General features: G+C 33.6%; 1 protein-coding gene across 1 annotated transcript; it reads left to right on the forward strand.

Annotated features, from left to right (window-relative positions):
• The first annotated feature begins 2,326 nt into the window (after positions 1-2,326).
• LOC108723874 (uncharacterized) lies at positions 2,327-13,099 on the forward strand. The gene is made up of 4 exons (XM_018449907.1): positions 2,327-2,493; positions 4,114-4,188; positions 9,526-11,002; positions 11,499-13,099. The coding sequence occupies exons 1-4, from the start codon at positions 2,479-2,481 to the stop codon at positions 13,067-13,069; spliced, it is 3,138 nt and encodes a 1,045-aa protein (XP_018305409.1). The 5' UTR covers positions 2,327-2,478; the 3' UTR covers positions 13,070-13,099.
• Positions 13,100-13,463: the final 364 nt, after the last annotated feature.

Below are 13,463 nucleotides of genomic sequence, written 5' to 3' on the forward strand. Positions count from 1 at the left end.
ATGGGATCATCGTGGTGTGCTGTTTTACGAGCTGCTTCCTCAGGGAAAAACGATCGATTCGAAGGTCTACTGCACGCAGCTAACGAAATTGAATCAAGCATTGCGACAGAAACGTCCAGAACTGGTCAATCGCAAAGGTGTCATATTCCACCATGACAATGCCAGACCCCACACCGCAATAATCACTCAGCAAAAATTAGTGCAACTTGGCTGGGATGTTTTGCCCCACCCACCGTATTCACCAGATCTTGCGCCATCCGACTATCACTTGTTCCGGTCCCTGCAAAACTCCCTCAACGGGAAATCGTTCGCTAATCAGACAGCTGTGAAAACGTACCTCGACCGGTTTTTCGCCTCTAAGCCCCAGACCTTCTATGAGAGCTGAATAATGAAATTGTTGGAAAAATAGCAAGAGGTCATCAACAAAAACGGAGAATATATCATTGATTAAAATTCATCCTTTGTATGAAAAAAACTTGTTTCATTTTAGCCTTCAAAAACCGAACGAATACCATATATATGGTATATGGATCCACCCAATATAATTAATATAAGTATAAATCAAATTATTATCCAAATCAAGAGCAAACAGTATATTGATGCGTAATTTAGATTGTTGCGATTATCATATAGTTACAGCATTGTTTAGAAAGAATATTCTTAACATACATCGTTAATACATAAAATTGTAAATTTCAATTAATATAAACAAGTTTGAAAGAAATGGTATACATCTATCGCATCATCTCGAACTGTGCTCTCATATGTTTAACCTTTTACATCAAGAATTTCCTTTTTCTGTTATTTTCTACAAAATTCATCAATGTATATGATTGCTCTTTACAATATTAACTGTTGTGTAACTATTTTATAAAAATAAATTAAAAAAATGATAGTTCCGACAGTTAAGAAGTTAGGATATATTCAACATATTAAACGCATTTGCTAGTATTCGCATGTTCCGATTTCGTGGCATACCATACAACTTGCTACTTATGGAATGAGGGAAAACTAGAGAGGAAAATAAAAGACTGAGAGTAGAATTAGTAGTTCTTCCTTTGCCGAAATGAAAGCTATGATTGCGTATATTATATTACTTTTTTCTTTATTCTTATATATATTTATAGTGAAAGTTCCAATAATTTATAAGTCATAAACGTTGATAATTTTTGTAAAATAAATTCCGTATTTAATGACAGTTCGAATTTTGTTTTTTAAACAAAATCACTTTTACTCTAAAATAAAATATTCATTTAAAAAAAAATAAATAATTTTAAAAAATAAATAAATTTTATAAATCATATTTTTCTTTAATTCTTCATTTACTTATATATACATAAGTTAAGACAAACATAAATTGAGACAAACATGCATACATAAAAAGACATAACAATCATGTTTCTAATTTATATCTTATTACTAAACTTTGTATTTTTACATAGAAAGATCGAGATATAAAGTATTTAAAGGTAATACCTATATACAATTTTTAATCTCGAAGCAATTCTTTCTTTGTAAAATATACTTTATTTACGTTTTTTTATTTTACGTTCATACATTTTTTTTAGATAAGTAATAAAAACAGTCTTCGCGATTTATGCTTTACCCAACATCTGTCCAAAAATTAATCTAATTGCTTCGGTGAAATCGAGTGCCGCAAGTATAACGATGTGCATAACATTCGCGAATGAAAGAGAGGAAAATTGAAGAGTCATTAAAATCCCCTCTTCAAGCGGCCAATGTCACTTTCACCACCTCACGTTCCGCTACTGATGAATATAAGACAACAAAAATCCAAACAAACGAAAAATCTTCGGTTACTTTGCATATTGTAATAATTTTTTAAGAAAAATCATTACGTATTAAATAATTTTACGAAATAAGATGATTAAGATTACTCGTCTCCGCGTAATAGTAAATTTTTGCAGGAAGATGTAATTTCCTGGAAAATCCGTATAAGTTCTGTTTAGTTCGAATTCCAGTTTGAAAATGAACTCGAGATTTATCAAGAATTAATTTCCGCCATCGACTGATACGGAGACATGCATCCTATACCTATCGCATCGCATATCCATCGCTAATCTCTGCGAGCCATTCACCCTCCACGACTGTCACTGCCTCTCTCTTCGTCGCTTGACTCACGAGGAATTCTCTTGCTTCCTCCGATCACCAGGTAAGCGACACAAGTGAGGAGTGTGAGGCGTGCATCGCGGATGCTGGAGGGATTTCGTAGGTGGTTGCCGCAGCTTCTTGCTGGCGTGGGGATAACTAGAACTTCGGCTTAAGTCAACTGTATCGCGTCAAAATGAAGTAGTACACACTGCCTCGTTGCGGAGTGCATGCGTCGGGTACGCGAAAAATATCGCGCGAGTAGAAGCGTGTAAAGAGGACCGGAAATCATCGGCTGGACAGCATAACGCGGACAACTTGTGCAGATTGTCCGAAACTCTTGCTTATTAATGCATTAAGGCAGAAGATATGAGACTCTACGCTGTAAGTTAAATCGGTCCCTATGTTTTTTCCTTCCGCACTATTGTAGAGTGTTTTAACTAACTAACTAAATTTAAATACGACAAAAATAGGAAACTTTATGTTTTATATTTAATGTAACATTACGTACATATAAATTTAAAATAAATTCTAAATTCTGAATAATCATAAAGTACTTAATGAGTATAAATAGAGAGAGAGAGAGAGAGAAACAATAGTTGAATGTAAAAAATAGAATTATTCTTTTTATATATTAAATTTATTTATCTATTAAAACATTAATTTTAAAAATATAATGTATAAAATATAGTTATATATCTTAACTTTATTATATTACATTATATTATATTAATCATAAACTAATTAAAAGAGAATGAGTGTAATAGAACAACTTAAAACTATTTTCATTTTCGATTATATATTATACTACTTTCTATATATACATATATGTGTTTATCTTAGACAAATTTTTATGTTAATTATAGTTTTTTAAGTCAATAAATAATATAAAATGGTAATCTTATTTAAAATCTTTATTAAATTTATCTTTATTAAAAGGAATTAAGGGAAAAGTGAAAAATTTATTTTATAAAACTTGGCACATGATAAACACATGAGTTAATAGATAACACATTAATTATATTAATTCTCTTTTCCTCCCTTTCAAAATCTTATTATTCTATTTATTTTATATTACATATACAGTGCCGGCTAGTTTGGAAACACTTGCGATTTTCATGCATTTCACAAAAAGTTAAATATCTCTGCGAAAAACAATCGTAGAGATGTTTTCTACCACGCATTTTAAAACACAAAAACAGAGTTTTAAATCCGCGTTTGAATTTTCTTACATTTTGTTCACATAAAATTGAAAATGATCTTTTTTGCAACATTTTTGTTTTGCTTTGAAACGCTGTTTGATGAAACAAAATGTAATATAAAAGTATTTTAAAGTAAGCTTTCTCTTTTAAAAAAAAAAAAAAATGCTTATTGACAAAAATTGGTGCGATGATTTTTCACAAAAAGATCAAGTTTTTTTATCGTATAAAAACTTACTTTTTCCAAAATGCTTTGAAACTAAAAAATTTACAGAAAAAAGACAAAAGAGAAAAATGTTTGATATGTGCTTGATTCATATAAATTTTTTCAAAAATTTTTAAGGATTTTTTTTAAATTGACAGTGTGGAATAAAGTTATTGAAAAATTTTGAAAAAAAGTTGTATAAATTAAGCATACAACAAATGTTTTTTCTTAAATTGCGGCACTTAAAAGTAAAACAAAAATATTGTAAAAAATATCGATTTTCAATTTTATGTGATTTATGATCATAATGTAAAAAATATTCGACCGCCGATTTAAAGCCCTGTCTTTGCGTTTCAAAATGCATGGTCAAAAACTTTTTTCTACCAAGATAAAAAAAAACTTTTCATGAAATGCGAAAAAATCACAAGTGTTTCCAAACTTTTGATAATTAATATTTGAAAATTAAATTGTGTTGCATTTTATTTTTACGACAAAATGCATTTTTATAAATCTACAGCTATTCATATTTTTATATCAAAATGTAGATAACAGTGTCATTTTTTTGACGTTCAGGATGTATCATGATAACTCTTCTTACAGATTGCTCTTATAACATGGGCGGCATTCATAACTGCATCTTCGGAACACAACATCGCAAATTTGAATGATGAAAAGGTAAATTGGGCAAACAGTATTGTATTAAATTATAATGTAGAAAATTACATGAATCATTAGTAATGAATTTTTCTGAGAAAATTATTAAAATACAATGTTTTAACATTTATTTACACTGTTATATGATACAAAAGTTTAAATTAAAAAATTTATTTTTAGTTACAAACCTTAAGCAATTTAATCAAAAAATGAATAATCTATTAATTATACAAACATTGAAAAAAATACAAGAAAAACATGAATTCCATCTTAATTTATTCTCAATCAAAATTTGGGAGAGATTTTAAGAGTTTGGTTTTAAAACCAACTTACAGAAAGTGACATTCGATGATTAAAAATGATACCAATGGCCGAAAACATTTGTAATTAAATCTGAATCGATAGTTCCTACACGCGGTAGAGAAAGTTCAAAGATGATTGAGACGCGTGCCATTAAAAAAGTTTCTTTTCATTTCGATAGTAGCCATAGAGGATACCTAGCTATGACAGGCCCTAGAGTTTAGGCGAATAGAGTGCTTACAAACATCCTTAACCTTGGGGCATAGAAATCTTTAACCTCGATCTACTTGCGGCGCGTCATTCAAGTGCTACTTTACGTATAGGCGCGACGAGCCGAGATGAATTACAGCTGGGAGCTAGCATAGACCGAGTGAATGTTGCGGTTTCGAGGAACTGAGAGAGAAAGAGAATATTTTCACTTGCAACACGTTTGTGCCACACGAAATAGTTCATTGGCTGTGGTTCCCACCTTTTCTAAAATGTCTTTCGCGAAGCGTCGACTGTTCCATTGAAAAATGCGAACAATTAATTTTGCTTCACATCATTTTCATCACGGTATACAATGATAGAATTTATTGATAAAATGAAATATTACTTCGCGAATAACACATAAAAATTAAAATGAATCTAAAATTAAATATTTCGTATGTGAATAATAAAAAATATAAATATAAAAGTTTAATTAAATTTATAAAATTGGAAGGAATTTACGCCAATAACAGTATTTTGAAATTTAATCATTGTAGAGAAAATCGTAGAGTCAAGAAAGTCGAATACTTTCGCGTACATTTATATTTGCATACTCTGGAAATTTTCATGTTTTTGTGTCGGAATTTCGCTTTGTTTGCCAAGAAATTTCTAGTGCAGTACAAAATTATTTATCCAAGAAGTTCTGATGTAATATCATCATTTAAAAAAAAAATTAAAAATAAAAATGTTAATTTTATATTTATATGTATATTATCTAAAATACCAAGTATAAAATAAGTTAAAAAGTTGATAATCCTATATTTTTAAAATTAATGCGAAAGTTAATAAAAAATCGTATCGAAAATAGAACAACATGAAGAATAAGAGTTTTAAGCTTTATAATAAAATTGAAATTTATTTTTGCATGATTTAATAATATAAAAAGTAAACTTCTCTCTCTCTTTCTTTTTATTTTTATTAATTTTCATGATAACGAACGTGTATACGCACGTTTATTTATATGTGGATAAATTTTACATAATATAAAGTTTCTCTGAACGTTTCTGAGACTTTTTTTATAAATTTTAAATATTAATTTTTTAATTCAATAGCTTTAGGTTGCTGATTAAAAGTGAACGTTTTTTTGTAAGTAAGTTAGAAGTCCTTATAGATTTCTTTATACTCTCACGCAAAATAAAACACACTTTAAACCGTTTAAGGATAAACGGTGAAAATTCCGCGTCGTGCAGACGCGAGTCGCGTCAGCGGATGGGTTAATCGCGGTTGTTTCGAGTGCATTCCGGGTGAAATTGATGCAATTCCTATTATACAAATTCTGAGGCTGAATTAAGAGGTGCGTTCGCAGAATGTTGTCAGGGACAAGGTAAAACGCGACAACGGACGAAGAATGTGCCGGCGGGCATGACGAGCGTATATTTTCTTCGCGTTAAAAGGAAACTCACCAGTGAAAGTGGCCACACGCGGACGTAAATTCGTCCGCCGGTAATTGCCGTTGTTCCAACGAAATGCACCATCGCGCACCATCGTGTGTTACACAATGTCATGCAACGCAGAGAAAACGAATCGATCAGCGTTTGTCAAGTGTACGATTAATAGCCGAGATTGAAATTTTCCAGTCGGAGAGCTGAGAAAATTATATATCTTGATCGACTATTATTTCAAGCTCTTAAAAAGATTGGTTATGTTAATGTCACACCTTGCGAATCTTTTAATCTTACTCTTTCGACTTATTTAAAGATACTTGCGGTTTTTAGACAACTAGAAGGTCAATAAAATAGATAATTGGACTGGATATGCGTTTGCGTCAAGATAAGACATTTTCTAAACATTATTTTGATTTAATCAGTAAAATATGCAAAAATAATTCATAATAATACAGTAAATATTTTTTTTCCTTATGAGAATATTATATAGAGAAAGTTGTTTTCCATGTGTTTATACATATGTATATAAATTATAGGTATATTAAATTACAAAGATAAGACTGCTCGCTCTTTATGCAGCAGACTATTAGTGCTTCAACACAAAGTTATGATTATTTCTTGTTGACGCACACTTGCCCCATAAAAAGCACTACACTGTTCGTTATTATTATCTTGATGCACCACTTCTCTCCGTATCTGTGTCGGATAAGCCAAACGATAGTCAATTAAGTCTTGATTTATTCGTAATATTTACGCATCCATGCAGTATCACAGATCCGTAACACATGCAAAAAGTTATGACGCTTCTCGTTTACTAAGAACACTGTTCAAACTGGGTCAATGGCAAAATAGAATATGGAAGAAATTTGAATATCGTAAAAAGTAGACAAATCTAAAAAGGAATATTTTAATTTTCTCTAAATATATAATAATAAATATATTGCATAATATTTCTTATAGAAAAAAATGTGTATGTTATAACGAATTACCGTTTGTACAAATTAATTTATTTACTAAAAGTTAAAGAATTCCGCCAAATTAAGCTTTACGAGTTTAACAATTAAATAACTAAATTTTTTAAATTAAATTCAAGCAGATCTTGATTTATATTTAATTGGTAGTTGTAAGATCATTATTTGAAGTATATAATTACTTAAAAATTGAAACGTTGAGGAAATGTAAACATTATAAATGAAAGTTTCAATATAAAAAGGTGAAGTAAATTCATAATTTAGATGATCTATTCAATAAAGAAATATAGCTTTAATTCAGTCTAATTGAATTAATTTTTTTATATTGAACCGTTCAATTAGAAATACAGAAATACGTATTGTGAAAGAAAGCAAAATATGTGGTTTCGGCAAATAAGGAGAAAGTAAAGGGTCCATCGGCGTGGATTATTGAGGACGTATCAGCTCCGCTTCGTTCTCGCTGGACCATCGGGATTTACTCGACTCTCACTGGTTTTTCTTTTGCACGCGGTGCAGGATCTCGTTTCTCCTTTCTTCTCGCTCGAACGCCACAGGAGAAAGGGAGATCGATGTCGGTACCGTAACTGCACCTTTCTCTCGCGCCGGGCGGCCGCCAGATGCGTTAGTTTCAGACGCCACGCCGATCTCCCGCATGATGCGAAAAGATCGTCGTGCGGGATTACGACGGGAAAATACGGGGTGCTGCAGATTCTTTTTAATGGGTGTGTCCGTCCCATATAACCAGAGCTTCACTCGATTCTCTTCGAGATCTGGTTAATTATCTGTAGCAGAGATAAGTATCTGCTTAGTGAAACTTGCTGACAGTTTGTTTCTTTAACAACAAATTTTTGTTGATTTTCATGTCCATATCTTTACGAGGCAATAACTTGCAGTCGCGTTTTCGAGAAAGTTGCTCGCTTGGATTAAATGATCAAAAAACTTGATGTGCTACAAACTTTTTGGAAAATATTGCTCTTTTATCTGATCACTGGCGAAACCACGAGGAGAAACCATGAGGAAGGCTCTTCCTTTTGGAGTCTCCTTTTTCAAAAATATTTATGCAAAATGTTATACATTTAAAATATTACATTTTTAATATTTCTGAAATGCTTAATCACAATTTAGATTCTAAAAATATTTTTTAATTTAAGAAACTCAAATAAGTATAAAAAAAGTATATAGATTCCATTATATTATTCTTTTCTAGTATTAATATAATTTTAAATAAAACGATATGAATTTAAATAATACTTTTTTTTAATGTAATGCCAATAATAATTTAAATATTCTTTTTACATATATTGGACTTTCAAAAATTTCGCTTGCAGCACCGCCAATGATCTCCTCTTGACAAATTTCTGGATCCGTCATTTGATCACATCTTTTCACACTTATATACATATATGTATATAAGTGTGTAATGTATTAATCACTACATTAGTTTTTCGCTTCATAAAAAAGTATATTGATTTGTTTTGGAATAGTCAAAGCACATGGATTTTTTATGTGGATGCGCGAGACTTCGTTATACTTCGCCTTCTTTTTGTAAAATCTTCTGGGTCACCGCGATTTGCTTCGTTTGGAGATCCGTGGCGCCTGGATACGATCAAGTATCTCATTTCCTCCTCCGGTCAACAACATTGATGTCAGATATAGCAGAAAGAGTTAAAAAAGAAATAAACGAGCGACTTTAACGTGATAAAATGAAGAAAGTTGTACATTTAATGAGCGTTTAAAATAATTTAAAAGCGACATCAAACAGGAATTAAGGCTGTTCAAGAAAATGAAGGGAAATGCCCCCCTTTTAATATCGTACAATAAGTTACATAGCCGGAAAAATAAATTTTCATAAGCGTGATTCAAATAAACATTCTAATGAAAGTATGAATTAATTAATGAAAAATGATAATTATAATTGAATTGATGTTGTGGAGCTTAATTTTGTTTTCTTATAATTTCTACATATCTATCATAAAAATTGAAGATTAAAAAGAAAAAAAATATTACAAAATGTAATAAATAATATTTTATTATCAATATTTTATTTTTTTCAATAACCTTTTACTTAATTTTAGCTCTTTTATACGTGTCATAATTTCTATAAATATATGCAAAGTATGTTTTCATAGAAACTGTACATTTCTAAAATTTACTTTTGGATGTGTATTAGTATAAATTTACAAATTCATTTAGTTCAACATTTACATATATTAATAATTAATAATTAATTAATAATAATGTGCTAATGCTATAATCAGTAATTATAATGTTATATCTAAAAAATTAATAAAAAAATTATGTATCATAATATATTCATATATGATAGTAAAATATTTACTTTTATGCAGAAAATACAGTTTCTCGCAATTTTTCGATGTAATTTTTTGAGTAAAATTTTTCTTAATAACCACGAATTTTCTGTAGACAATTGTTTCAATTTATTTATTTTTCAGGCTGTCGATTACACAAAGGTTCATGATCTGTCGGTGAAGCAGATAGTGCAACCTTATGTGACGAACGTAGAAGAGAAGAGTTCTAGACAAACGGACACCGAAGATCGTTCTAATGATTTTGCGAATGTCGAACTAAGTAGATCAGCAGTTCACGCCGACGAGGAGGGAGGATTGAATGGTGTTTTCAAGACCGATTCCTCGCCGCCAGGATCGATTTATGCGACGTCGCTCGCCAAGACAAGTGTCCGTTTAGAGACAACCAACAAGTATCCATTTAAAGAATATTCAAGTCTCGAGCCAGGGTATACCGAGGATGTGTTTCTTGTCGAAAATGCCGGCAATTTTGGACAAAAAGTCCAGCAAGATCATCCACATGACAGAACAATTGTCAGGACTATCATTTCGACCAGCGAGACCCAAAAGGATAATAAGCACACGAAATCTTTCAGCAGTACTGTGTTACCTATTCAAAATGAAGATAACTATAAAAGGCCTTACACATCAGCTACTCAAGAACCATTTGTGCTCGCACTGAAAAAGGAAAGTAATTTAGCAGATGAATCGTCATCTGATGCTTCCAAAATGGTTAAGTCTAAAATATTGGAGAATTTCGATGAAATTTTCAGTGAAATTACAACGGAAAACTCACCGGGCAACATTGCTTCGATTCTCGAGAACGATATCGTGCCCGAAATTCTTCCGACACCACAAGTAAGATCATCCCGAGCGCATAATGATACCGTCAACGGAAAAATCACGGAGAAACCTATGGAGTCTGCTAAAAAATCGGAAAACGTGAGAACATCGACAACTGTAGAGATTAGTCCTTCGTTTCAAGCGAGATTTTCAGGTCCCATCGTAGTGGCCGACTTGCCTAATACAGAAACTGAGGAGATGGTTGTTGATTATATGGACGATACATCCGAAGCGTACAAACCAATCGAGAACGCCGAGATTACCTCGGAGACCAACGCCGGAGGCTCAAAAGCGGCGGCTTCAATCATAACATCCTCGGTCATGCTGAACCCCCTGCAAGTCGGAATCACACTGATGAATGCCAATCAAGCTAGTTTGATAGATAACAATGAAGAGTCAGTCGCTATGGATTATCTCCAGGATTATCCCCAAGACGATCTACAACGTTTAGCAACTGTGAATAAGGAATTTGTCAAGAACAATGGTCAAAATCAATCACAAATCGATTATCAAGATGACAATTTTGAACGTGACGAAGTCGAGAAGCAAGTTGAGGTTGACATAAAAAGAATTCCCGACAGCTCCGTTGAGATTCAAAAGTCCATCGAGCTCTTCCATACCGCGCCAGTGCATGAGATTCATTATCCTCCGGAGTATATTCAACAGACGTCAAACCTCGGTGTTATCGAAACGAATAATATTGGGAATTGGCAGAAATCGAACCAACCGTATGATCAGATCGAGCAATCAGAATTGCGACCAACTTACGATATTTATCAAGGTAATACATAATTGATATCTTTATTTACAATAACGTCAAAATGACGACTCATAACGACGTCAGCTTGTTACCTGAATATAAGACGATTTTAAAGTAAAAATATAGAGAGTCTTTTAAGATTATACAAAATATAATAGAAATTAATGTTAAGGTAATATATTTGTATTTCATTTATTTATTTTTAATTATTAATTGTTTGTTTTTATCATCCAAACCATCGCTATTCCGCTCAAAGTCTCATGTGAACGCTAAAGTTAAAGAACTGCTTTAATAATAATTTCAAGATATTAACTTTCACCAAATTTCTTCAACACGGAAAGAAGTCTATATGACGCAAACTTATATTAACGTGCAACGACGAATTAATGCTTATATGCGCGTAATATTACTCGCACTATCGAAGCACGCATCAGCGCTACTACAAATTGCCAGTTTTCACCTATACGTGATGGAATGCGGTACACAATACATTAATATATATTGACTTCCGTTCCAGGTAATGACCAGGACGAAAAGAGCGGTATTAAAGCCCACACGTCCCCGCATCTCTCGCAAAAGGTTAATCAGCACGAATACAATGCTCTTGAAAACGACGTTGGCAGACCGATAGCTTCGATCGTAAATACCAAGTATTCATCGGGTACTCACGAGCAAACGCCCCTTGAGTTGCAGTCGTTCAAATACAACGGCATACAGCCCGTTCCGTTGGTCCCGAATCAATTTGATGATACGTTATACGATCAATCCAATGTACAACATAATTTTAACGGCAATGATAACGGCATACCGCCACGCGGAAAACCTGTTGCAGGTTCAACGAAACAAGAAACAGCGAGCGAGCCTGTAAAACCTTACATACCAAATACGTATCAGTATTCGGTGCAGCAGCCGCAATTAAATCAACCGTATGATCACCAGCACTCGTTCCGATCGTCGGAGATAAGACGACCGGAAGCTACGCAACTTCTTCTTAGGATAGTTCCCGAGGGATCGTCTGTGAACGGAGGCTTCCTGGTGCCGATCCCGCGGCCCTATCCGATCGAGAAGATTGTTCATGTACCGCACTCACATCCGATCGAAATCGAGAAGAAGATTCCGACGGCTGAGAAGGTGCAGGTGCCGGTACCGGTACCGATGCTGCATCCTGTGCACGTGCAAGCGCCGGTCGAGCGTGTGGTGGATAAGCAGATCCGCCTGCCACACATCTATCCGCTCCACATTGAACGGGTGGTCGAGAAAAGGGTGCCATATACGGTCCAGCGATTAGTAGTGCAGCCTCCTCCGTACCCGCTGCACTTGAGACTGCCGGCGGCTTACCCGGTATACCCGGCGGCATCGCTCAACCAGCCAACGCATACAACGGTGCCGATAGAGAAGACCACGGAGAAGTCGGTGGTTTCCTCGATACCTCCTCGGCCGTACCGTGCGAGCACGGACAGGCCGATTGAAAGCAGCAGCTCGACCGAGACTAGATTTACAAAATATTATCAAAAGCCGCAAGAGACGATTTTTACTGGAGGAAACGCTAATTTCCATGGTGTTGCTAGTAGCTTGACGTTCGTGCCACCGTCACAGAGCGAGACGAATTCATCGCAGTTTTACAGCGTTCCCTACAGCAGACCGTCGGCATACAATTATAATATCGATGTCAACAAGAACTACGTTCCTATGGCACATTTTTCCAACGTCAAACTGGTGATATTGCCGAAGAAGTTTAACAGTCACGTAATAATGCGACCGCACGCGACCACGATGTCGTACACGATACCGTCTTTTGGACGGCAGATTCTGTACAATCTAGTGGAGAAGGATAAATCGGTCAAGGAGGAGTACATAGGTCCTACGCCTCCGCGCAAAACCTCACAGAGCAAAGTGTTTTCTCAAACAAAGTCACCGCAGTTCTCCACGAATGCCGCTCAATCATTAGCTAATATGAGAAAATCCAGGCAGCCGGAAACGCAACATCACGGAAGTTTCAGACAATCAAAAATGGAATACGGCTTCAAGCCACCTATGGTACCGTCTATTCAGTACGACGAAAATACCGCTAGTAAAGTAGAGAATTAATGTAATGGCCTATAATAGTAATAGTAACATTAAACAGACGTCGAAAGTATATTACAAAAAATGTCTAAAGGATTTTCCATTCTTTCAAATGTTTTTCAAGTATATTTTAGATGTTTTTTGCACTCTTGCGTTATTTGAATATTTCAGAATGATTCATGCGATTAATCATTGAAAAATAGATATTATGTATGGATAGGAAAGAGAGTTAATTAACAATATTTCCTTCATATCGACAAAGACTTATTTGTGACATAAATTTTAGTATTTTAATATTATATACATATATATATATTTATTTGAAAATCTCTTTAATCAACATTGCCGTGTATTTTCTAATTTATAATAGTGATTTTTAACTATTTTGTAATTTTACATTAGTGTTATATTTTTATTA

This window comes from Mycetomoellerius zeteki, unplaced genomic scaffold (genome assembly GCF_001594055.1).
Source record: "Mycetomoellerius zeteki isolate Tzet28-1 unplaced genomic scaffold, Tzet1.0 scaffold25, whole genome shotgun sequence".
Classification (NCBI taxonomy): Eukaryota; Metazoa; Arthropoda; class Insecta; order Hymenoptera; family Formicidae; genus Mycetomoellerius; species Mycetomoellerius zeteki.

Excerpts from the sequence above, each read along its gene's own strand:
- LOC108723874 (XM_018449907.1), top strand. Across the intron at positions 4,189-9,525 it reads CAAATTTGAATGATGAAAAG|GCTGTCGATTACACAAAGGT; the intron begins GTAAATTGGGCA and ends TTTATTTTTCAG. Across the intron at positions 11,003-11,498 it reads AACTTACGATATTTATCAAG|GTAATGACCAGGACGAAAAG; the intron begins GTAATACATAAT and ends CTTCCGTTCCAG.